Source organism: Dermochelys coriacea, chromosome 2 (assembly GCF_009764565.3).
Source record: "Dermochelys coriacea isolate rDerCor1 chromosome 2, rDerCor1.pri.v4, whole genome shotgun sequence".
In the NCBI taxonomy this organism is placed as follows: domain Eukaryota; kingdom Metazoa; phylum Chordata; order Testudines; family Dermochelyidae; genus Dermochelys; species Dermochelys coriacea.
The window spans coordinates 48,450,177-48,477,009 of NC_050069.1; the positions used below are offsets into that span (position 1 = coordinate 48,450,177).

Below are 26,833 nucleotides of genomic sequence, written 5' to 3' on the forward strand. Positions count from 1 at the left end.
GGTGCATAATAAATGCAATTTATCATATGCCTGTATCATTTATCACATAACCACCACATGTGCTGTGGATGGATGGATGGATGGATGGATGGATGGATGGATGTAGGTATTAGAATGTTCAAAAACATGGGTTGATGGTAGAATTATTACATATATTTGTTAGACAAATTTCCCACATTTTACATAACCAATGAAAGTTTTGTTCTCACGAAAACAGTTCTATACACTGTTGTTCAAGCACAAACTGTTTACCATGTGTAATCTTAAATTGTGGTGGATTTTGTGGTGTGAAAGCTTGTTGGGGAATAAAGGAGGAAGGTATCAGAATTCCAGCAGTCATTTTTTTTTTCTTCATAAGTACGTTGACTTTATGGATCCAAAGCACATGTTGTTATACTCTATCTTCACAGATCAGAATTTGGAAAAGAGCATATTACACCAACTAAGCCATTCCTCTGCCAGTGCAGGAGTATTCTTTGGGGTATATTTTTGTAGAGCTGTCTGCAGTGCAATTTACAGTGATCTAAACAATGTCCTGCTGCTGACATTTTTAAGGTCCACCTGACAAGATCCCACCACCAACAAGACCTCTGCCAACAGTGCCCCCGCATCGTTCTGTCCCTCCAGCAGACCCTCGGAAGAATGACAGGCAGCCTAAGCCACCTCGGCCGCCCACTGCTGACAAACCTTCCTATCCTGGAGCCAAACCAAACATCTGTGATGGGAACTTCAACACTCTAGCTATTCTTCGCAGGGAAATGTTTGTTTTCAAGGTAGGACACTGTGAATTTTTTAGTGTTACATCAAGTGTCTGCATTTTTAATTTTTTCAGGAAACAAGCTTTCATTCATCATGACTCCACTTTCCCAGCCTTCTCACAGTTAGAAAGTTCAAGAAAAGAAACTAAAGAATAAACATACAAATGGCTTAAATGTCTAGCAGAGCATTGCTGTAATATTCTATTTTTGGAATACATTCATGTCAGCAGAAGCTATAATGCCTCAAAATTTAAGGGTAAGTAAATGCAGCATCTTATGCAGAGATTTCAAAAACTGCATAATTCAAGGCATGAATAGAAGCTGATAGGAATGATTTTGTTGGGAACTTAGCCACTTCCAGTCACATTGCAGTTATTGTGTCTTCAGCACACACTTCTTTACAAGGACCTTGGAATTTAACTTTATAATTAGATCAATCATTTATAAGAGATGTTTGTCATAGTGTAGTGGTTCCTTTGATACATATTTGAGTAAAGGTCTTTGCTATAAGAACTTCCTTGCAGATGTTTTATTGTTTATTTCAATTCATGATTTTGTCTGGAGCTGCATATATATGGTGCATCTCACCAACTGGAATAGCCTTTTGATGGAGCGGCTTCACTAGAAGTTCAAAGACAACAAATCTAAGCAAAGCCATTTGTTAGAAGAATGATCTAGCAGAGTACCTTGTAGAATTTCCAAATTGCACTGCAGGCTACAGAAATAACAGAATCATTATTCAGTCTTTTAAGTAAATTAATTTGCCGACAGTTATTGTTGTGCAAATTGCCAGCAATAAGCGATAGGTAATGTTAATGTAGTATATTATGTTGGAATCCACAGAGATGTCCCAAATTTGGCTGAACAATGGACTAGATCAGATTTTTGTTTTGTAAATATATGTTATGACTCTTCTTGATTTCAAAATTATACCTTGTGAGAACAGGTGTTTCCCTCTATGAAGTTTTTCTGCCAAGCCCTAGGGGAAAACATTAGCAAAAGGATTAATTTGTTATATCAGATTGACCTTCTGGTCCACAAATCCAATATTTTGCCATAGCTTTTGTCTGCTTTTCTTCTGTGCCCTACCTTTGCAGAGATTGATAGAATACTTGACATATTTCCCCTTATATACCTTCTCCAAAGAACCTTTTATCAGTACTCAACAGACCTTGAATTGCTTTAAGACTTCTTTAAAAATAATTTACTTATATGCTGATTATTTTATGTTAATTCATTCAGATTATTGGTTCTCTTCACAAGCAAAGGGCAAGAAATGAATTATTTTTCCATAAAAGACTGAGGATTTTGTCAGTCCTTCTGAAAAAAGGAAATAACCTATCATTTGAATATTTGGCTTCTCTTCAAACATTGTGTGCCTTTCTTTTGGAAGTGCTATACCATCAATCTTTGTGAATAAAACAAAAAGGTTAAGGAAGAATCTAATTTTCTGAAATACATTAAACAGGATATTAAAATACCTACTTCATCTCATATCATCCATCTCAAGAACAACAGAACATACTCTCATTTATTGAGAACGTATGTCAATAAATACTGACATGATCTACCACTAATACAAAATTGCCTGTCTACCTAAGCCTGAACTTCCAGACAAATAGATTCAACGTAATTTCTAACTACTTTTTTCCCTTACATGTGAAAATAAAAGTTGTAGCAGTTAAGAGAAAATCATTTAAATTCAGTTTCACATACTAACTTAAAATCTGTTATTTACCATACATTATGAACTCAACTCATCATCATCATCAACTCAAAGATGGTTTTATGTTTCAGTAATAAGCAGATTTCTATTCATGCTACTGCGCCTCAGTGACAAAACATGGTAAAGCTCATTCCAACAATTCTAATAACCATCAGAGTACACAGGTTCATATTTGGGGCCTGACTTTCCACAATGTATATGCAATTCCAGGACTTTTTACCTGCACAATGACAGGTGTAATATGCATAATTGTGCTTGCAAATTGCCAATTAATAATTATCCAGTTGGTCACTGGCAAACTAAAATACGCATTTTTTGTGTACTCTCAGAATTGCTTATACAAATTGGATACACAGTTGCAGAACTTGTACACTTCTGAAAATTTGGCTTGATTGTTAGAAAGTTAAAAGTAGAACTGAGATGTAAAAGGAAACAGTCTGAGATTCACAGTGTATTTTCATAGGAAACTACAAACAATATTAATTTCAAGGAAACTGATTTTTTTGTTTTTAGTTCAGCTACTAGGATGTATTCAAGGGCATCGGAGTTTTTTTGTTCAAGTTCATGATCTTTGTTTGCAGTTTTTAAGACCATCTTAGAAACATCAGTTTCTAATTGGATATTTCCAGAGTGAAAGTTAATAAAGCTATTTTTAAGAGAAAAGTACAATATAAAGATTTTTTTCTCACCCCTTTTTCTTGAGTTTTATCATTACTTTTACAATATAACCATTCTGCCAAGTAACAATATTTGATAGATTTGTAAAGTTTTTAAAAGATGATTTCAAATAAGAGGAAGAGCTGCCCCTGCTCTGACTCGAACTATAAACACAAGAGTACAGCAGCTCAGTTGTTTAAGACTTCCCACAGATCAGCAAATGTACTTAATTTTGTGGATGAACCTTTTTAGTAACAATGTTTAGATTTCTGGGGAGAGCAAATTACCATTCTTCAAATACACTGCAGTTAGAGCCACATAAATATATTGTTCCAAAAGGAAATCTCCTCAAAACACTAGGGAATCCCCTTGCCCTTAGAATATCCGTGCCAGTTCTGATACATGGGGGAGAAGTTTGTTATTGAGAAAAAAGGAAAAACATGTTTTAGCTAAAGGAAGTATAGGAATAAAATTTATAGTTGGCTTGAAATGTGCAGGAGATCAGACTACATGATCACAATGGTCTCTTCTGACCTTAGTCTGAGTCTATAGATGAAATTTTCATTAAGTAGTTTCTTCATATGGACAAAGTCGACTTCTAACTTGTGGGAGTTGCTTAATCATTCTTGAGAGCTACAAACAACAAATGGGATAGCAGAATTTTTGAGCACCAACAGTGTTTATCCAGAAGCTCCTGATAGACCCACAATTATGCTGAATAGGATGAGTGTTTAGCTTTCACTCTTACTTTCAGTGTTTTATTTCAGCTAATTTCCCTTCCCTATTTAGTTATGCCTCCCACAGGGATGTAGCAAATTGCTGAAAAACAAAAGAAAACAAACTGGTACTTCTCTCATGGGGAAGCTGTGCAACTTGTCATGCCATTGTCCCTCTGCCTTTAATGCAGAATCTCTCTGTCACTGTGTGTAGCACTCTGTATATGCATTTCACAGTCTCATCTGCTCAGTCTCAGCAGAAAGAATCCTCTGACAGTCAGTACATCTGTGGCTATCTGCTTCATTGAAAGGAACTTCATTTTCTCAGATCATTTCGCAAGATCCATTATTGCAGGTGGCTATTTTATAAATGTCCTTTACTTCCCCTGTTCTATATCATTCATTCTGCTTTTTCAGTCTTCTGAAGCAGAGAGCCAGAGTTTAAAGCTAGTCCAGTATTTCCGATTTGTGGGATCAATGATGATCAATCACTTCAGACAAACTATTTCATAGTTAAAAAATGTTAAAGAGGACAGATCTATCCTGGTCTTGAAATAGCTTTCATTGCTTCCGTTTCATTGCTTCCCAGGGATTCCAGATGGAGCCACCCCAGTCATTTTTTCTAACTATTACTCAGGGGAATTTCACGGCTTTTGATTAATACGACACCATGGTTATTCCTTACCAACAAGAGTGCCTACCAGCTCTGCCTCCATCATTCTCATCCTCCTCATCAGTACTGTGCTCGCTGGCTTCTTCTCAGTTTCATGAGTTTTCACAAAATCCCTGGCTTTTGTACAAAGGAAATAGGTGGTTGTGGTTACCAGGGAAGGGCACACTAGGGTTACACTTATATTTTTGGACTTTGCCCTGCAAAGCATATAGGCACATAGTCCTCTCCCCATCACCATGTGACAATGTTAAAGAATAGCAGAAGAAGCTGCAGAAAGTTCCGGAAAAGGAACTTGATCAGAATAAGGACCACACTATTATTTGTAATGCTATTCTGCCTCTCTCTGCTTCACTTCAGAACTTCTGGCTAGACAATTCTCGAGCCCTTTCTGCCTCGCTTGATACAAGAGCTTTAAAGAAACAGTAAAACAATCCTTACATACTCCTACCTACTATAATAGTACCAGGTTCCTTGAGAGAATCTGTAGTAAGTGGTTAAAACTTCTGCTATTCCATTTGTTGCTTGTGTCCGTTCAAGTGCAAGATAGGTGTAAATCCATTTAGTCAGGGAGGGAGAGAAATATCATGTACTCCTAAGAAAATTATCTTCTGAAATTTTGATGTGGTGGACGGTAGAAGATGGATTTTAGTAAGACTAAATGGGCTGTGTTTTATGATCTTACAATGCCTCCTTCACAACTTGTAGAAATACGTTTCCTGACTCTTCACATCCTGAGAAACATTGGAAAAAATCATTTATAAAGTACAAACAATATTGTGCTTGGTTTTCCGGCAATTAAGTGGTAGCTGTCATTACCCCTTGACGTTAGACTAGACCACAGTTGTAGTCACATGAAACTATATGGATATAATTAAAATTCCATTTCAGAATTGTGTATTTACATAGAGTACCCTATTAAACACAAATAAATAAAAAGAAAATCTGTCTTCCAATCTGTGGCAAACAAGTGAGGAATTCTGAAAGAAATCCGCCATGCATTATATATAGCCTTTGGTATTTTTGGGTAGTAGCAGGAAAGAAAAGAGTATATGGGTGGGGAAACTAATATTAAACAGAAGAGACAAAGAAACAGCAATATGAGAGTGGGCCTGACTGTATGTGAGAGTGGATATTTTTTACAAAAGTTGCCTGTGTAACTCTTTTGTGTCACATGGCATTGTGAATGTCTGGACTGCCAAATGACAGCTTGGGAAAATTCATCAGAGCGAACTTTGGGTTCCAGAAGAGAAAAACATTGAATATTTCAGCCATGAAAGAGTGAGAGCAAGAGGTCAGGATTAGTTAAAGCTGTAGACAGCAGAGTCCTGTACACTACTTTTCATTTTGTTATATTGGAAAGAACAATCTGGTGGGTCAGCTCAGTAATGAAGAGGACGGCTGTAATTCAAGTAACCCCAGCTTCAATGACATTAAGGAAGTGAAGGGCAAAACAAAACTCAGCAGGGACCTTAGCCTTCAGTACATCTAAAATAGGTGACCACTGGAAATTAAGAGACAAGGGATGTGCCAGAAATATTGGCATCAGAATAAATGGTAAGGGATCCAGGAAATAGAAGAATAGGGTGGAATTGCATTGGAATAATGATGGACAGTAGTTAATATTAATAATACTTATCACTTATATAGTTTTTTTTATTTGAAGATCTCACTCCACTACCAGTATTACTCAAGCCTTTCCACACACATGTGAGACAGGTAAGGGATTGAGTGATCACTCTGCCCAGCAACAAAGCCATAGGCCAGGAAATGTGGGAGTATCCCATATCAAACTTCAGGGGATTTAGGTAAACAGACTGTAATTACCTGAGTTATGTTTTGGCCAGAACAATGAGGTTAAACCCCTACTCTTTATTATTTAAAGTGTCATAGGATATTCACACAAGTGGCCAGGAGTTCAGTTTTATGTCTGTACCAGAGATGGCAACTCTAGCAATACCATGCCAGGTCACACTTTAGATTAAGGTTCTATTTATAAAACATTTTAAAAGGAATCATAAATGGTTAATAGATGTTATAAGAATGTCACAGTTAAGAGTGTATATGTTATAGATGTCTATAAGCAGCTTATTAACCTGTTGGACTCATTAACAATCTATAAAATTGATTAACCATGTATTAAAACATCTATTTATCAGTTATTAACCCTTTATTAGATATTTATAAATGTAAACTTAACATGAACTGTGAACCTGTGTCTCCTAACACCACCATGAAACATTGATTTAATTCTGTTTCACAAGGGAGAGTACTGCCTACAAAGGCAATGAAACCACTTCCAGCAGCAGTAGCAACAGTGAGAAGATCATAGGAAGATTTATTGAGAAACTGAAAGGGCCCCCAATTTATGCCTTGATGGAGTAGATGAACCAGGCCAGGGCTGGCTCTAGGCACCAGCAAAACAAGCAGGTGCTTGGGGTGGCACATACCTAGGGGTCGCATTCTGTCACCAGCCATACCGCCCCTAGAAATGTGCCTTAGCTCACCTCTGCTCCGCCTCCACCTGTTCTCTTGAGCACGCCGCCACCATTCCGCTTCTCCCCCGTCCCTCCCTTTCGCGTGGCAAGCCTGGGAGGGAGGGAGGAGAAGCCAAGTGGAGGCGCGCTCGAGGGAGGTGGCAGTGGTGGAGCGGAGGTGAGCTGGGGTGGGGAGCAGTTCCTCTACCCTCCCCCCCGTTACTTCCTGCACTTCTCCCCCCCTCGCTCACCTCTGCTCCCCTGAATGCGCTGCCTCTCCCTTGCCTGAGAGGGAGGGGGGAGAAGCAGAATGGCGGCATGTTCAGGGGAGCAGGCGGAGCAGAGGTAAGCTAGGGTGGAGGGTTGCGGGGGGATGGGAGACGCAGGAAGCGATGGGGAGAGGTATGCAGCACGCCCGGGGGAGGAGGCAGGGCTGGGGATTTGGGGAAGGGGTTGGGAAGGGGCGGAGTTGGGGCAGAGCCGGGGGCAGGGGGGCACGAAAAAAAGCAGGGTTGGCTAAAAATTATTTTGCTTGGGGCGGCAAAAATCCTAGAGCCGGCCCTGAACAAGGCATAGGACAGACCCTGTAAAAACGTTCACACTTAAGTCATTCCGCTGAACTTAATGGAATTACTGAAGTGCTTAAAGAAACTCATATGTGTAAATGTTTGTAGGATTGGGGCTACTGTCCATAGGTCTTGTGAGTTAAAAATATGTATTGGTGTTAAACATGCCCATTAGCAAGGCCATATTTCTTATTTAGTTTGAAGCTAATAAACCCCACTGAACCAAATATCTGAGAATAGATCTTTATAAAATGTAACCCAAAATACCAGAAATTTATCATTTTCATAGAGTTCATTTTTTATTATTATTTTTGTGGGAGGGCTGGTGGGTCCTCTTTCTCAAACTCATTTTATCCTTGGGAGCACAGGAATACAGAAGGGCCCAATTTTTAATGTATTCCAAGGATTTTCTTTTTATTATACTGATTAAAAATTGAATTATACACCTGAAAAAATAAGCATTGAAAATCAGAAATAATAAAGATGTAAAATCCAGAAGCCATAACTATAACTCCAGAATAAAGTAAGTGACAGATGCAAATTCCAGACTCAAGCTAGTGGGGGGCGGGGGAGAAGAAAAGGTACATGTTATAAAGGTACATATAGCTAGAATTATTCACATTGCTAGTCATTGGTCATGTCTGTTTTTTTTCTCCATTTCTCAAAGGGTCAGATCCAAAGCCTACTTAAATCAATGGAGATAATCCCGTTGACTTCTGAGGGCTTTGGAGCAGGCTCAAACTGCATATTTTACACAATTCCAAATACGAGAGACAATAAAGCAGGTATAATACTACAGAGTGCTATGGAAGAGTTAGTCTGTATTTTAATCTCTTTTCTAACTGATTTACATGATGGGTTTGATCCTGCAACCACCACTCATATGAGTCATTCAGATTTAGGTAATGCTTACATTTTAAGCAACCAATGGGCCTAATCACAGGACTATAAGTTGCAGAATCAGTCCCTTACTTTTTTCTTCATCCTTTTACAGCTCTCTACTGGAATACAGTAATTAGCTAGCATAATTTATTCTTCATAAAATAATTTCCACAAAACTGGTGAAATTAACAAACAACATTTCTAGTTGAATACAGATCAAATTTAGCGGACAGAAGATGCTACATCCTTTGGAACCTGCCTTCTTTTAGGGGCCTAAGGGAAAAGGTTTTTTTCAACACTTTCAACTGAGTGAACTGATTAAAAATATTTTGTTGGCAGGAAAACAAAATATGCATCATTGACAAAATAATTATAAAATCTCACAGCAAGGAATAATCTAAAATTACACTGAGACATATCTTCAATTTTGTACCACCAGCAAATGTTATCTTATAGTATTAACAATACATTGTAACTGGGGCTACAGTCTAATGGAACCAAAGGGAATAATTGCAAAAACACTTCAAGCACAAGGCTTAATTAAAATTTCTTGTTGCACAAAATCATGGCCTTTCAACTAATTTAGGTAAACATTTTGGGAAACAATTGGAATTGCTTGTAATGTAAGCTTTATCCAACAGCGGTATTAATTGTTCTGAAAATATTTGTGTAACATGAAATTACAACTAAAGCTCTATATTCTAAACATTTTCATTTTTTGCATTTGCTCTTTATTGGGGCAGAGGAGGCTTTTCAATGTGTTAGGCAATTGACAGTGCAGGTATTGTTCAACACGGTTGAAAAGAGACTCAGTTAATTTATTCCTCTGAATTATTTATTTTCCTCTCCAGTCTCTCTCCCTTTGGAAGGATTTGGTGTCACACATGGTAACTTAGAGCAATATTTATATGTTTGTTTTTCAAATATTGAGTGTTATTATAAATCTTATTTCCACGTAGCAGAGAAACTTTATATATATTCACCCAATTGCTAGTGGTATGTGTGTGGTTTAAACATTTTTGAAGCTTCATCCAGTTGGGAAATTGGTATCTTATGGATGGGGTAATCCAAAATACATGGTACCAATGATATGGACGCATAACCTTTCTGGAGAGCTGTGCAGACCTCTAGGTGAAATCCTGGCCCTGTTGAAGTCAATGGCAAAACTTCCATTAACTTTGCGGGAGCTGGATTGCACCCATTGTTTGCGAACATGTTTAGTGTGACTGAAGCAAACACCTTTTTGAACAACATGTATTATGTAAAATAAAACTCAGTTTTTTGCATGTAATTTCTATGTCAAAACAAAAGCCAAGCAATGTCAAGCATTGAAAAATTAGGAAATGCCAGTTTTATGGTTGCCACACAACCTTAATTCTGTTCCCCCTTGGTGTCTAGCCTGTGTAGTCAACTGATCATGGGACTTGTGTAAAATATTGGATGCATATAAACAAGGAGGCTTTCTTCCCCAGTGAGGTCTGGGTGAACTCCTTCTCCATGTGGTAGCCCGTGAGGGGAATGGGATTCTCGGGCTATGTGCTGAGTGCAGTGGTGTGGTTGGAGAGGGTGAAACCTGGCCCAACCTGGCTCTTTCCCCCACCCTCACTGCTCCAAGTATTCTAGCAGCTCTCAAGCATTCTCAGTAAAGTGTCCGATTGTGGTGATGCTGCTGCTACTGCTGCTTTGAAAGTGGTGTGGGCCTAGCTCTTTGGAATGCTTGTGTTCAATTATTGTTTTGAAATGCTACCAGCTCTATGTATAATTACATATCATTTATAATATCAAGTACGTTGGTTCCAATGGTTGAACAAACTTTAAGAGTTTTCACCTTTAACCTAAAATCCTCCAGATTCTTCATGAAATAGCCAATGTAGCTGGATGGGGTACAATGTCTTTTGCAAAGCCAGCCAAACAACAGAATTAGGAACATGCAAACTTTAGATATGCCGTTCTGCTGTCATCTTTGATAATATCATCACTGCTGCTAGTACAAGAACAAAAACATAAACAAAGCAGAAATATTTTATTTATTTATTTGCATTCATAAAGGTATCACCCCGTGCTCTGGTTGATAGATAAAAAAATTTAAAAAAAAAAACCTTTTTACATTGTTTCTAGGTGTCTGGTTGGGTTTCCAAAGAAGCCACTATTTTATTTTGCTAACTATGATGAGCTAGATTTTCAAAAGTTTTTAAAGAAACCCACAGCTTTTCAGCTGGTTCAGTAATACCCCAAACTTGATCAACTAGCCGTCGAATCTGTATTTTTTTTCTGGTCAACAACCATACAATGTTGTTCCAGATCATCCCGCACTGGATTCTCACTGTCCTGTATGGCTGGATGAACCCATGCCATATAGAATTTGTTAGTCTCTAAGGTGCCACAAGTACTCCTTTTCTTTTTTGCGAATTTCAGACTAACATGGCTTTTTGTTTTACAGATACAGTGGGTGTGTGAGAGTGTGAGTGTGAGAGAGAACTGCTCTTAGCATTCTTAATATATTTTGGATTGTATATTTAATTATTGTTGTCTATCAAACCATCAAATCTGGCCATTGTTATTATGTAATGTGAAGAGCATACCTATTGTGGGCCCTCAAATAGCTAACTAGGTCAATGCAAAGGGTACAACTGCAGCTTTGTTCAGAGCTGTATTTGATGTGGAATTCTTCTTGGTACTGTTTTCTGTTTGTGACATGTGCTATGTGGTTTCGATCAGATTATATGGTGTCCTTGGAAATTGCTGGCCTCCTCTGAGCTCTGTTGCTTGCCCCTTTTTCCCAATTGGAGATATTGCACAGCTTTCAGTTGAAAGTCTTTGAAATGGTCCTTGAAAGTATTTGAATGGTTTCTTCTTGCATTCTTAGGAGTGTTGTGTCAGCCCATTTATTTTCACAAATATTCAATATATATTTAGATGTAAAGATATGTACGTATTTGCGTGTATAGTAAAATATAAAACTCCTATTAACATCAGTAATATGAACAGTAATTTTAATAGCACATAATAATAATTATAATAGCAATTTCTAGGCTGAAAAGGCTGTTGTATAGAAAATAGTGAACGTTGTGTTACCTGCATTTGTGAAAGTATATTTCCGAGTGCCCCTTCCATAGTGTGCCATTAATATCTCAATAACCAGATATATTTTCTATGTACAACTTGCTGCAATCAAGGCCATTCTATAACAATAGATTTACCACTTTCCCCATTGCCCTCCAGTAGGAGTTTGGGCAGGGATAAGTAACTTTGAGCTCCAAAGAGCTGGGTTCAAAGAGACTTCTGCGAGTGGAGACTGGTTGGGACATTGTCAGTTTTTCTCCCTGGTATCTTTGCCCAACTTTCCATACTAGCTAAATCAGAATGATTGTGGTTTTCTCTACCTGTCTGCCCCTATCATTTGTTTCACTTGTAATGTGGTGCTTTACCTCTGGCATGAGAGATGAGCCTGTTACTTTCTTTATCTATTACTACAAATGTCTCTGAGTCATAACCCATTCTGTGATGACTCAGACACATTTGCAAGTCAAATAGGCCTGAGGAGTGCAAACCTCTTTTATGTTTATATGAACTTGTGTCTGTTACTTGGTCAAAGTCTTTTTTTTTTTTTCAAATATAAAGACTGATTTATAGTGGCAAATAGGCTGTGGGCCTGGGTGGCAAAAATTCAGCCAAAGAGTCGGAGAAGACATGCACTGCAATATAAGCTGCTTCACCAATGGTCCTAGACCCAGCTGGGGAAATTCAGAAAGTAGTTTTTTTTTCACCCAAGAAAGAGCTGTGATAAATGAAAGTTAATGTCCATGTGACACATTACTGGTGCAGGTTTACTGCAACAAACCTATGGAAGGAACGCAGTGGGGCAGACCTTCTGATTCTCCAGAGGATTATCAGTATGCCTTAGTTGGCAGCACTCCCATTTTTGATGAGAAAGAAGGTTTCTGTTAGGTCCTTTACTAATATGGGCCCTGCCAGTGCAGAATACTTCTAGGGAAAGTTGTGCAATTAGGGGCTCTGTATCTCTGAAAGCTTTTTTATGCTGATGTCCTATCTTTTCTTTTCCTATCTTTATCTTTTCTGCATAGGTTTTCAAATCCTTTTGACACTTTTCATCGAGAGAGAAGGATAATCTCAGTATCCTGTCTAATCTTTTTCTCCCTAAAGAGGTTGTCATGTACTGTTTTATTTGAAGAAAGTACAACATAGGATATCACATTTGATTTATGGAATGAAGGCCTAATTTATGAGACAAGAGTAATGATAGTAAGATTTATCTAGTTTTGAGACACGATTAAGAGGCAACATGATTGTTTGTTTTATTTAAACTAGCAATTAACTTGAAGGTCTGAATCTAGTATATGTGCAACATGCCTCTGGTGGATTCATCACTGAATTTGGTCTGCTGGTTAGATCATTAGCTTCCCCAGCTTGGGCCAGGTACTGATTGGAAGTGCAACATCAACGCTGATCTGTACACCGCCCCCCACCCAGGCCTGAATGTGATTATAGGATAAATTAGATATCCCAGAAAGCTCCCCCAGAGGAGGATGTAATGGTACAGGGGGTCTGTACACCATCAGCACCCAAAAATGGGAGGTGCAGATTGGGAAGAGGATAAGGCCAGATTGGCCAAGGGCTGGAACAGATTCAGCACATAGCCCAGGAAGTTTGCAAGAGCAGGTCTCATGTGCAGCCATAGCTAAAGATTAAAGTTGTCTTCCCATGGTGGAACCCCAAAGGGTGGCAGTCTAAACACCACCCTGTTTCCCACTGAGGTGGTTGGGAACAGATGGGTCCATTTCACAACACCCTTTACCAGCAAAGCCCAGTAAAAAGGAGGAAAAGAGTACATCAGAGGTATGTATATAACTGATCTGAGGAGATGGTTTCTATAATGGTGAATACAGGTGAAATTGGCATCTTTTTGAAACGGTGGAAGAAAATAAGAATATTTGTAAACAAAAATTGAATAACTTCATTTGACTTGAGTGATTAAAAGTGTACAGCAGGGATCGGCAACCTTTGGCATGCGGCCCATCAGGGAAATCTGCTGGTGGCCGGGACGGTTTGTTTACCTGCAGGTTCAGCCGATTGCAGCTCCCACTGGCTGCGGTTTGCCTCTCCAGGCCAATGGGGGCTGCGGGAAGTGGCTTAGGCCGAGGGATGTTTACATTAATTGTAGTTGCATGCTATTGATTTCATCTGTGTTAAACTTTTCCATACAGGGTAACCTTTAATCCCACCCCCACTTCACACTACCATTGTAGAGAACAGCTGCACAGCACTAGATCCCCTAGCTCCACCCTGTGTGCTGCCACTGGGTGAGCTCCCAGACTCCTGCGGCCTGCTCTATTGTGTATTGCCCATGGGCAAAAGTTTCAAATATGGGCAGTTGCATATGCACATGAAGATACAATGTGAAACGTCCCAGAAGAGATGCAGTTTCACAGAGATATTATTTAGGTTTCCAGTTGCCCATTTTCAAGCTTTGTGCTTGAACAAGTTGTGACTTCATTATAGGCATCACTGTTAGTTTATATTGGCCCTCAATATATTTTATACCTTAGTAGGTTCCTTTGTTCAAGACCAGGAAAAAGTTTTCCCACTTTAATTGAGGAAGTTTTATATATTTCTAGTATAGATGTGCCCAGTTTGGCCACCTTTCCTCATGCTGAATGCCATTCTTTTCAGGGAATAGTCCCAGGTAAAGCTATGAAATCATGAACATATATGTGTATAGGCGGCAGAACTGGGCTCAGCGAAATTTGCAGTATCTCTTATGTAAAAAGGCAATCACTGTGTTTGGAAATAAATAGTCAACTCCTCGGAAAACTCCTGATATTCATGTTGATGAAGTGTTGTATCTTGTACCGTAACATTATCTACAGAGCCTTAGACGAAATGGGAACATTCCAGACACTCTGCTGCTAGGCTAGGTTTTCTGCCTTCAGAGTGTCTCCGTTGTGTCTGTCTACTTGTTCATGTTGAATGGTCAGCGTGGGACAATTGAACCATTTTACTGAGATTTAGTCATTTAAATTATTTGAAAAAAACAAGGGTAAAAAGAAATATTTAATTACATTGTGGGGGTGGAGAACACATACAACAAGCTAGTTACTAAAAAGAGAAGAGATTTACATAGCTGGCAAAAATAAAACTTGGGATAATTCTCACAGCTGGGACATTAGCAATAATGTGCTCTGATACCAACGTGGTAAGTAGAGAAGTGATAGCACTGATGAGTACAGTCTCTGGCTGTGCTTCTGTAGGAAGTCTGTAATATTGTCAGACCTCAGAAACTAAGCTGTTAGGCTGAGTGAGTTCTTGTAGGCAAGACCTTTTGGGAAGAGCCAGGTGTGATTGGAAGTACTGTTGATGACGCAGTAGGTGACAATCTTCTAAATCAGGATTGAACCAGCATGTTGCTGGGGCCCATTGTACTGCTGAAGGTGCTGACTTTCAAATAAAATGCAAAATCCAGTAGCACCTGCTCAAAGAAAGAAGCTGTGGCATGTTTTGCAGGTATTTTATGTAACTAATATCCCCGTGCAGTTTCATCTGGATATAGCACTTTTACTTTCTCTCCTAAAATAATTTGTAATATTGCTGGGAGGCCTGTATATCAGTGACCAGTGAAAATATTTCTACTGCAGTTTGTAAAACACTTTGGAATCTTTTTGGATAAAAAGTGCTATTGTGTATAAATGTCATTTATACAGTCTATGTGGAAGAAATAACCAGTGAGGATAAGAGGAAATGTGTCAAACATTTTCAAAAGCTGAGATACAATTTGATAATGAAGAAGGTATCAACTAAATATTTTGAGTAATGTACAAGGAATTTAAAACAAAGGTTGAATTACAATAGGCATTTGTTGTAGATTCCTGGTCTGGAGAAAAGGGAGGATAAAATATCCCAGGATTACTTATCAAGGAGAGCACACCCTTCAGAACATGTTTCTAAATGAATTAATGGCAAGTAAAAAACATCTAAGTAGAGTTGATTGAGATGTACCCTTTTACTTTGAAAGTGTTTGGATTACCATACATTTCTCTGGAAATATGCCACTGTTAAAAACTTTAATTTCTCTGACATTCCTGTATGAAAAATGCTGGGAACATTTTCCTTAAAAGATTTTTAATGACCTCTTCTGGATGTTGTTCTAAGCATTGGATGTGATTTTCAGATTTATTATGCACATTACATTGTGTATGTAGTTTATACATCCAAATACCCAATATGAACAGGTAACTCAAGTATCTGTGCACACTTACAGCCGATCAGATGCCCAGATTTCCATATGCATCAGCAAATATCCAAATTGCACAGAGTACTTTATTGTATATGTTAGGCACAGCTAACGTAGGCTTATGGTACCGTGTGCCTAATTTAGAAAATACATTTTGTTATATACAATATGTTTAACAAAAGTAAAATCTCACACCCAAAATCCAATCTCTTATTCTGAACAGATTATTTTTGTAGTGTCCTTTTAATCTTGCTGGTTCTCAACAAAATGAAAAAAACAAACCAATAATCTTGTCTTGCAGATGTGACAGGTGTACAAACAAAAAGATGATATATGGAATATTTTCTAAATATGTGTGGGTGTGCTGGGAGCTTAGTTGAAGAATTGCATATTTCCTGAATATTTTGTTTGCCAGAAGCTTTACAGTCATCTGTGTATTATATATAAATATAGGTGTCCTAGGTGAAGTGTACATGACAATATACATATAGGGATTGCCATATGGTAGAAAATATAGTATTAGGATGCTTCAATCTGAATGTAAATGAAATAGAAATTTCTGATCGCTTTCTATTGGATCAGAACCCACTGTTATAGATGTGAAGAGTGCTATAATAAAAATCCCCTGTTAACTGAAATAACTCGCATCCCAAGAATTTTAAATTCCAGACACAAACACAAAAAAGCAAGAAGTTTTGAAAATCTATGACTGGCATGGATAGCAGCTTATGGACATATGTTTACTCCCCAGCTAGTGCTAAATACTGTCCATACAGATTTTATAAGATGTCCACATCATAGGCTCATCTAATAATATTCAGTAATTGTTATCGTAAAATTAGTAGTAGTGTTTCCTATCCCAACCACGGGGTCTAAAGGGGAAGGAGATCAGTTTTCCTGGGGTAGGCCTGTTTCCTGCAGCAGGTGTTCTCTATCAGGCGGAAGCTATGGATAGCATAGAACCAGAAGAGTGTTTGGAGTAGGGAAGCCTAGCATTTTGATATCCATAAGGGTATGGTCACTTTCACTACTTAACCTGTGAAGTCAATTAGTCAGTTTTTGTTTATTCACACAGTAACAAGGGCCTCCTGGTGTTTGCAGCTGCTGAGGTTATTCCCTATTTCTAAATGGAAGTAGTCTCTCCCTAATACTTCAGGGGTACAGTCTTTGTGTCTGCTCAGCCCAATAAACATATACTTGCCAAGTATGCTCCTGGGAAAGTCATAATACAATATGGGTTTCCCCTCAGTTAATTATATATCACTCACCCAGGAAAGGATTTGAAAAGATTTATATCAGAATCCAAAGACGGTGGGGAAAGAGTGAAGCCCTTACATGCACCAGACAAGCAATCTGAAGTATGGGATGGAGCAAAAATTTTTGGGAGGCTGTGCTAATTACGCCATAACATAGCAGGCACCTAGTTACAATATAATTTCTTGTAATGACATGCTCATGCATTTCCAAAACTTTCATCTCGGGACTGAAATTTTCTAAACTCAATCTCTACTTGATGGCAGGTCCAGATTTTCAATTTGGCACAGGGGCGTGGGCCTTCTAGGGGCACCTAAAAGTTAAAAGTTGTCTGAAAGTTTCATTTTCTACAGAAAACACAAAAGCTGCTGTAGGTGAGGGGCATGGGGAGGAATGAAGATGGTCTGCCTAGGGGCGTGTAAATCCGGCCCTGCTTGTTTGTTTAAAAAAATACTAATAGATAAACAATTCATAAAACTGTTTAACAAAACAAAACAAAACAACCTCTGCTGACCAGAAGCCAGATCTGGAATTGGTGTCTGGGACCCATCACCGAGAGAGCATCTGCAGTCTTGCAGAGCTTTCATTCTAGGGAAGGTTATGGATAGTTTTAATGGGGCTGAGCTCCTGGCCATTTGGGCTAAAAAGCTGGCCTAATTGCTGATATCCAGTGAGTCTTCACTATCCCTAGGGTTTCATTCTAATGATTGTCCCAGCTTTTTCTAAATCTCTTACACACTGCTGAGGGCTAAGCACCCTGAGTGTGAGAAAATTATAGAAGGATGCGAGTGACGCAGGGGAGAGAGCCAAAAAAAAACTGAAATAAAAACAAAGAAAGCAACCTGATGACGTGAAAGAGTGAGGTAGGATAGAGAATCACTGGAGAAAGCAGTGAGGAAGTACCCGGAAAGTGATGAAGAGAGATGAAGCGATGAGAGAACCAGCAAATGAGGAGAGAGGACCAAACAGTGGGGTGGGGGGAGAGAAAGGGACACAGGCAAGTAGAGAGACAACACAGAATGCAGGGCACAGGGAAGTGCACAGAACAGAGATAAGATACTGTTCTGGAAAGAAAACAGCCCACTTTTTAATGAAGAAAATAAGAGACAGAAGAGCAGAATGTAAATAAAAGCAGAGCGGGAAGCAGAGAACAAGATGGTGAAAGGAATGTACAACCATGTATTTTGGACCCAATATCATATATCACTAGAAGTGGAAAAAACTGGAATGTGACGAGCACAATGTTTTATTGCAGTTACTATAAAGAGGTTTCCAGGGGATTGTTAAAATTTTGGCTAATTGAGCATTCTTTGAAACTTGCTGTATAGAGAAGGCTCTCATGTTGAAACTTGTGTAATATTGTCTTCTATTGCATATTCGTCTTCCTGGCTTACAAAATAGAAATCAGCTATTCAGACTTTGGATGACCAGGAGTGTGTATTACCATTATGCCTCTTTTGGAGCTTATAAAAGAGATGTATACAAGAGATTTAAAATGCAAAAAATGCTTTTTTTTGTACTTATAGAGAAGCAGGCAACCAAAGTGGAGATGGATTACCACATTCCTTTCACAAAAAGCTTCACTTATTTTGATTTTCCCTAGTCTTTGAACCCTGCTTTCCTTATCTCAGTTGCTCATATTTAAACCATATGTCTCTACAATTGCTCTCAAGAACACTATAAATGTCCAGGTTAAGCAGTGAGAAAGAATTTTGCATATATTTCAAATGTGCTAAGGAGGCAATATGGTCTAATGATTGAGTTATGGAACAGGGACCCCAAAAAACCTTGGCTTCTAACATAAACTAAGCTACTGAATTCCATTTTGGAAAAATCATGTGATTTCCTTGTACCTCAGTCAGCTCAGGTAGAAAAGCAGGTAAAAGAATGAACCTTGCTGATAATCCTATACTGCTCCTGAACAGGCCTTTCCTGGATAAAATCATTTAATAACATTTGTGCTTGAAGGAGCTATTTACCCCAATCATCTCTTGGTATATAAAACCAGTAGTTTCTCTGCTGCTTGTGTCATGTTAACACAAGTACAACACAAGATGGTTGCTAGGAATTTAAGTAAATCTATAACAGATAATGCATTTAATGTGTTAACATTTATAAGAAGACTGCCTCGGTATCTGATCCTTTTCTATTGCTGAGTAGTCGTTTTCAGGCAGAAATGTAACTAATGCTATTAATAGACTGCAAGGGAAATAAATTCAGTGTTTGTGGGAGTTTATGGCAGGTTTCTGGATGCTGTATTTGCATCCTGTTTCCTTTTGAATGAATTTGGGCATTTAGCCCCCGCAGCTTAACAGTCAGGATCAGATAACTAGATGCTGTTCTCTTCCTGAGAGGTGCTCAGTGCCCTGAATTCTCACCTCACAGGACTTGCTCCTCATTTACTAACCTACCATACACATTCTGCTGTCTCAAACCTGTTGGAAGAGCTGTATTTTTTTTCAACCTCCACAGTTTAGATACATCATGTGGAATCAACTATACATTGAATCATAGAATCATAGAATATCAGGGTTGGAAGGGACCCCAGAAGGTCATCTAGTCCAACCCCCTGCTCAAAGCAGGACCAAGTCCCAGTTAAATCATCCTAGCCAGGGCTTTGTCAAGCCTGACCTTAAAAACCTCTAGGGAAGGAGATTCTACCACCTCCCTAGGTAATGCATTCCAGTGTTTCACCACCCTCTTAGTGAAAAAGTTTTTCCTAATATCCAATCTAAACCTCCCCCATTGCAACTTGAGACCATTACTCCTCGTTCTGTCATCTGCTACCATTGAGAACAGTCTAGAGCCATCCTCTTTGAAACCCCCTTTCAGGTAGTTGAAAGCAGCTATCAAATCCCCCCTCATTCTTCTCTTCTGCAGACTAAACAATCCCAGCTCCCTCAGCCTCTCCTCATAAGTCATGTGCTCTAGACCCCTAATCATTTTTGTTGCCCTTCGCTGTACTCTTTCCAATTTATCCACATCCTTCTTGTAGTGTGGGGCCCAAAACTGGACACAGTACTCCAGATGAGGCCTCACCAGTGTCGAATAGAGGGGAACGATCACGTCCCTCGATCTGCTCGCTATGCCCTACTTATACATCCCAAAATGCCATTGGCCTTCTTGGCAACAAGGCACACTGCTGACTCATATCCAGCTTCTCGTCCACTGTCACCCCTAGGTCCTTTTCCGCAGAACTGCTGCCGAGCCATTCGGTCCCTAGTCTGTAACGGTGCATTGGATTCTTCCATCCTAAGTGCAGGACCCTGCACTTATCCTTATTGAACCTCATTAGATTTCTTTTGGCCCAATCTTCCAATTTGTCTAGGTCCTTCTGTATCCTATCCCTCCCCTCCAGCGTATCTACCACTCCTCCCAGTTTAGTATCATCCGCAAATTTGCTGAGAGTGCAATCCACACCATCCTCCAGATCATTTATGAAGATATTGAACAAAACGGGCCCCAGGACCGACCCCTGGGGCACTCCACTTGACACCGGCTGCCAACTAGACATGGAGCCATTGATCACTACCCGTTGAGCCCGACAATCTAGCCAGCTTTCTACCCACCTTATAGTGCATTCATCCAGCCCATACTTCCTTAACTTGCTGACAAGAATGCTGTGGGAGACCGTGTCAAAAGCTTTGCTAAAGTCAAGAAACAATACATCCACTGCTTTCCCTTCATCCACAGAACCAGTAATCTCATCATAAAAGGCGATTAGATTAGTCAGGCATGACCTTCCCTTGGTGAATCCATGCTGACTGTTCCTGATCACTTCCTCTCCTCTAAGTGCTTCAGGATTGATTCTTTGAGGACCTGCTCCATGATTTTTCCAGGGACTGAGGTGAGGCTGACCGGCCTGTAGTTCCCAGGATCCTCCTTCTTCCCTTTTTTAAAGATGGGCACTACATTAGCCTTTTTCCAGTCATCCGGGACTTCCCCCGTTCGCCACGAGTTTTCAAAGATAATGGCCAAGGGCTCTGCAATCACAGCCGCCAATTCCCTCAGCACTCTCGGATGCAATTCGTCCGGCCCCATGGACTTGTGCACGTCCAGCTTTTCTAAATAGTCCCTAACCACCTCTATCTCTACAGAGGGCTGGCCATCTCTTCCCCATTTTGTGATGCCCAGCACAGCAGTCTGGGAGCTGACCTTGTTAGTGAAAACAGAGGCAAAAAAAGCATTGAGTACATTAGCTTTTTCCACATCCTCTGTCACTAGCTTGCCTCCCTCATTCAGTAAGGGGCCCACACTTTCCTTGGCTTTCTTCTTGTTGCCAACATACCTGAAGAAACCCTTCTTGTTACTCTTGACATCTCTTGCTAGCTGCAGCTCCAGGTGCGATTTGGCCCTCCTGATATCTTTCCTACATGCCCGAGCAATATTTTTATACTCTTCCCTGGTCATATGTCCAACCTTCCACTTCTTGTAAGCTTCTTTTTTATGTTTAAGATCCGCTAGGATTTCACCATTAAGCCATTTTATTAAGCACCATTGATTTGTTAACGAACTGATACTAGTTACAGTTATATTAAAATACTTTAGAGTGCATAAATGAGTGATGGTACGTCTACCCTGCAGCTGAGAGCGGGCTTCCCTGCACTGGTAGATAGACATGCACTAGCTCTGCTTGAGCTGGTGCACTAAATCTAGCCATGTGGCCTGAGATAGCATGGGCAGCAGCTGAAGCTAGCCACCTGAGTACAAACCTGCCCAGACCACCTGGCTGCATATTCCAGTACCTCGCTTGAGCCTCTCTCCATGCTACCCCCAGCTACACTTCTATTTTTAGGGTGCTAACTTGAGCTGAGAGAGTACATTTCCCACACTGGGGCGCATACTCCCAGCTGCAGTATAGACATACCCTCAGTGTGAAACAGCTTTACAATAAAGTGACTCAAAAAGGGTACCATGTACTCTTAAATTTCATTGTTGCCTAAATTGAATTAAATTGGGTGATATCTAGATTGTCACATGCATTTTATAAGATAAAGCAAGGCCTGATCCTGATTTCATTGGCGTCAATTGGTTCCTTGCTATTTAATTCCGTGGAAGTAAGAGCATGCTTTAAATTCTGAATGAGATTAAAAAGAGAACCACAACCCTCCCTTCCGCCCCCCACCACCACCACCCAAAACAGTGAAATCCTCAAATAACGGAATTGTCTCATTATGTCGTCTATATTTAAGTCCTCTAGGCTCTTATGTTGTTCTCTTCTGTCCCATAAAAATTATTTTTCAGACTAGTTACTCAAAATTATTTTATTTCATATTCCTATTCCATGCTCTGTTGCCTTTTAGAGGATAATGCTAAAAGTTCAGCACTTCCAATATGGAAAATAGAAGTTATCAAAAGAAATGTCTGAGAGGCTGAAATGATTAACAACAAAACCTTAACGCTACAGGTTAACAGAGGGACATGGGATAGCTCAGTGGTTTGAGCATTGGCCTGCTAAATCAAGGGTTGTGAGTTCAATTCTTGAGGGGGCCATTTAGGGCAAAAATTGGGAATTGGTCCTGCTTTGAGAAGGAGGAGGTTAGACTAGATGATCTCCTAAGATCCTTTCTAACTCTGATATTCTATGGCCAAGACTACAACCACAGAAATCCATTCATGAAATTCCCATTAACTGTAGAAAGCACAGGATCATGAACATAAAAGAGGAAAATTACACAGGGGAAAAAAATATGACCCTGAAAAAGAGGAGGCTGCTAGATTTTTAATTTACTATGCATCTGATGAAGAGGGTATTCACCCACAAAAGCTTATGATCCAATATGTCTGTTAGTCTATAAGGTCTATAGTGCCACAGGACTTTTTGCCTAATTTACCATTGTTTGCATTATATTAATAACCTTTGAGACAATCCTCACTCACAAAGTACAGGAAGCAATTCAATAATCGCATTTTGCTCTGCAGGGGGATAAGGGCCTTCATTCTTTCATTAGTCCCATTGGTGCCATGAAAGCACAATCTCTGCAAGGGCTGTCTTCCAGGGGCTCCTCCATCCACAGCTGGGTTTTCTCCGATCCCCTTAAAGGAATGACGTAAAGAGCACAATATATTAAGCCTTCAGCTTTGTTAACTTGCACTGTTTTCTCTGTGTCATATGGGGAGAATCCAGAAGAGTTCAGTCTGCTTCTTCAGCACAGTATGTCTCCAGCTGTGCAAAGCCTAGGGGAGGAGCGTGCACGAGGTCAGGGAATATGCTGCAGTGGCAAACTCCATCTTCCATTGGCATAGGCTCCCCTGTGCTCACGGCGAGAAGTGGATGCTGGGGGAGCATGTGGCCGTGTATGAAATATATATGTTTATATATAAATAATATGGTTTGGAACTCAGCAGTTGACTAATAGCAATATTATACAACAGTTCAGGACAGGAAGTGAAGAATGCTGCATGACTTGATATTATTGGGGGAAGCTAAATATGCAGAATTAAATTACCCAGATTTGGCCAGGGCACTGGAGTGAAACCTCTGCTATTACAAAAATGCCATGGAACCCTTAATAGCTGCAAATAATCATTATCTGAGGTTTGCATCTTACCTGAATGAAGCTACCTCTGGCAGTATTTTAACATCATGGTGGAGCACGGGCTCAGTCCTGACTCAGATGGAAGAGTATCCCTACTGAATCACAGCATTACTCCTGAGATAGTCTGTGTTTTCCCTGAATATCTCATATCCAAGTAATCTTCAGAGCCTACCCTGCTTATTGTTTGAGTTTAGCATGTAGAGGACAAGCAGCATAGCTTCAGACAATAAAAAAATTATGATATAAGCCACACAGCCTGTTGATGAGTAGGATCATGATTCGTTTTTTACTAAATATTTCTCTGAATTTTATATAATTGATCCAGTGGTAAACAGGCTTAGTTGAAAACATCAGCCAAAAATAAACTGGTGACACGATTCTATTTCTAGTTAACTGGTTTTGTTTATTTCATAACAAATAATTTCAAAGTTGATAACTGAAAGAACAAACATTACCGTATTTTAGCACGAAAGTTTGATCATCCAATGTATTACAATCCATTTTGATTTAATGCTTTCCATGTGTTATTTGGATGGAGACAACTTACTTCATTATTGATGGTTTATTACTCCTTGGCTGATATTTTCAGGATTATGCTGTTGTTGTCCCTGCAATCATATTGGCAACATACTTGGCAAAACTAACATTGACTTAACTGGGTCCATTTTTGTGTGGCACCTTGTATTAGTATATTCACATGTACTTTTGTCTGTTTAGTTCTGCTGGTAGGTATTCAAAATCATTATAATTTATTGTGATGTCACATACTATTAATTATTAGTACATATATAGTGCATATATTAGTATATATATTTATTATCATTGTAATAATTTGCATGGGAGATGGCTTGATGACTGCCTCCATCCTACTGTGCATATTCATAGCACCCCAGTATAGCAGCACAAGACCTATGTGTAACACCAACAGACCCCAGTGGGCAGGATTGAATTGGGGAACCTCTGGAGCTTAGTGCATGAGCCTCTACAACATGAGCTAAAAGCCAACTGCCTCTTAGCTAAGGTTGTAAAGCAGACTAATTTTATTTCTCTCTCTAAGTGGTCTCAGTGCCACTAAATGGGACAGAACACCACACCCCGGAGGTATGTAGGTTACATATGCACCACTGAAATTCACCTTAAGCTTTATTTTAAAGGGTGAACTTTATCCAGAGTGAACAAAAAGGGCTGTTGCAGTCAGCGCATTTGGATTAGCCGCTAAATCATCAAAGGTGAAAAGCAGGTATTAAACAAAATTAGTGGTAAAATCAAATGCACCCTCTCTCTCCCTTGGTGCTGGTATACTCTGTGCCTGTGAACTGGTCTTTTACGGTGGACCAAATGTCATGCAAGTTACATGGAAGAGCATCATAGAATGAAGAATATGCATCAGTCAAACAAAGACAAGGCCTTATGTCTTCTTTTTCTCTGTGTTAAAACTAAGGCACTCCTCTCTGGAATTGAAAGATTAGCAAATCTAAGATCATAATTTTAGCTTTCTGAGTCTTGAAAATCATTCTGTGCCCCATTCGCTGTGCTGGTAGTGAACACATTTTTCTTAATGTGGTGTTAGGTAAACGTGCCCTCTGCTCCTGCGTAACAAGTATTTTTACTGAATGCCAGTAGCTACAAAAGTGCTGCTCTAAAGATTTCCACCTCTCTTTCTGTCCCCCAAGTCTATGCACATGTATTTAATGTCTATTGCATATGGTAGTTTTCCTATTACTGTAATTCAGGGTACAATTCATAGTTACACAGTTATAGATAGAGTTGATTAGCTATAAAAAATAAAGGGCAAATCTCCACAGATTTTACAGTACATTAATGTTTTACTGTTGGTGGTGGTTATTGGTAGAGGAGAAGGAGAAAACGATGTGCTGAAAAGCAAAAAAGCTCCATTAATTTGCCCTGAAAACTCAACTGAATTTTTTTTATTACGGAGGAATTGAAAGATCTGCAAATGGCTTTATTTCTCCTCAGCAACAGCAATGTTATGAGTCTCTAAAGGAATGTGAAGGACAGTTTAGGGTCAGCATAAAGACCTACATTGAAATAAAATATTCATAGCAATACAGATTAGTGAGCTCATTTTTAAAAATGAGAAGATAGCAATATTTGTAGGTGGCAAATGGACATAGAGAAAAAGAAGACAGCAAACTCTTCTCTTGCATTTGGAAATGTTTAAAAAAAGAGTTCAGTAAAGCTCTAGACTTAATGTTCATAAAGTTAAATAATAAGAAGAATGTGCCCTTCCTGTGATACCTCCTAAAAAGATAACATTTCACCTGCGGTCTTTGAGACACTACCTTTTGCCTGTTCTAAGAATAGGAGAAAACTCAGGTATCTAATACCATTGTGTGGGAACTTTTGAGAAATACTAATTTTAGTGGTGAGCACTATAATCTAACACCTTTCATCTCACAGGTTTTCATAGCTGTTGACAAACAATCCTCACAATACTCTAGAAAGGTAAGAGTATGTTATTAATATACCCAATATATAGGTAAACAAATTGAGCCATACACTGGTCAAGTGACTTGCCTCAAATCACCTAACAGATCAGTGGCAGAACTGACAATAGAATCTTGTTTTACTGGTTCATATTCCCTATTGCTACATATTAGGGCTAACAGAAACAGATTAAGGTTATTTAGTCCATCCTCTGCCAGTGCAGTATGGTTAGCATATAATATCTTTGTCTGAGTCTACTTTTGAGTAACTAGCCATAAGGCTTTACTCTCTTTCCTCAGAAGAATATTACAGACTTTAACCACCCTTATGGATAGGACATTTACCCTAATGTCCAATTGCAATTTCTCATTCCTCAACTTCACCTTAAAATTTCTAATGATTCTTCTTCTTGTTTCTTGAGCCACCTTAAAGAATTTCTCTCCTTCCTTAATGCTGAAACTCTTCCAGTTCTAATATATATTATTCCCATTGCCAGTTCCCTAATAAAATTTCAACTCTGCTTTTGTGTCATCTGGGATAACTGATCTCCCCACATCAAATTGTACCTGATGCATTTTACTTAATTTCACAAAGTGATCACTTTATCTATGACCTATCAGTCCTCATCCTCAAAGGAAACCTCAAAGTATAACAATTTCAAAAGACAAGCCTGGGAGCTTACATTCATAATTTTGCTAAGCACTAATAAATGTGGACTGTACAGAGACACTGCATTTATGGTTATTACAACAATCTATAACCCACTAACAGTGCCCCTCAGACTGTCTTCCTTACCACTTCCTTTCTCCCCTGTAACTGGGGGGATGTTAACGGGCCACATCACATTGAATGGACCGTTGAAATACATGTTAACTGCTTATGCTAAACTGT

General features: G+C 39.2%; 1 protein-coding gene across 3 annotated transcripts in view; it reads left to right on the forward strand.

Moving 5' to 3' along the window:
- The window catches only part of MMP16 (matrix metallopeptidase 16), a 265,584-nt gene that overhangs the window by 197,538 nt on the left and 41,213 nt on the right, over positions 1-26,833 (forward strand). For all 3 annotated transcript variants that reach the window (XM_038392264.2, XM_038392266.2, XM_038392268.2), the window contains one exon: positions 556-773. In XM_038392264.2, coding sequence (XP_038248192.1) covers positions 556-773 — 218 coding nt within the window. The remainder of the gene's footprint in view (positions 1-555; positions 774-26,833) is intronic.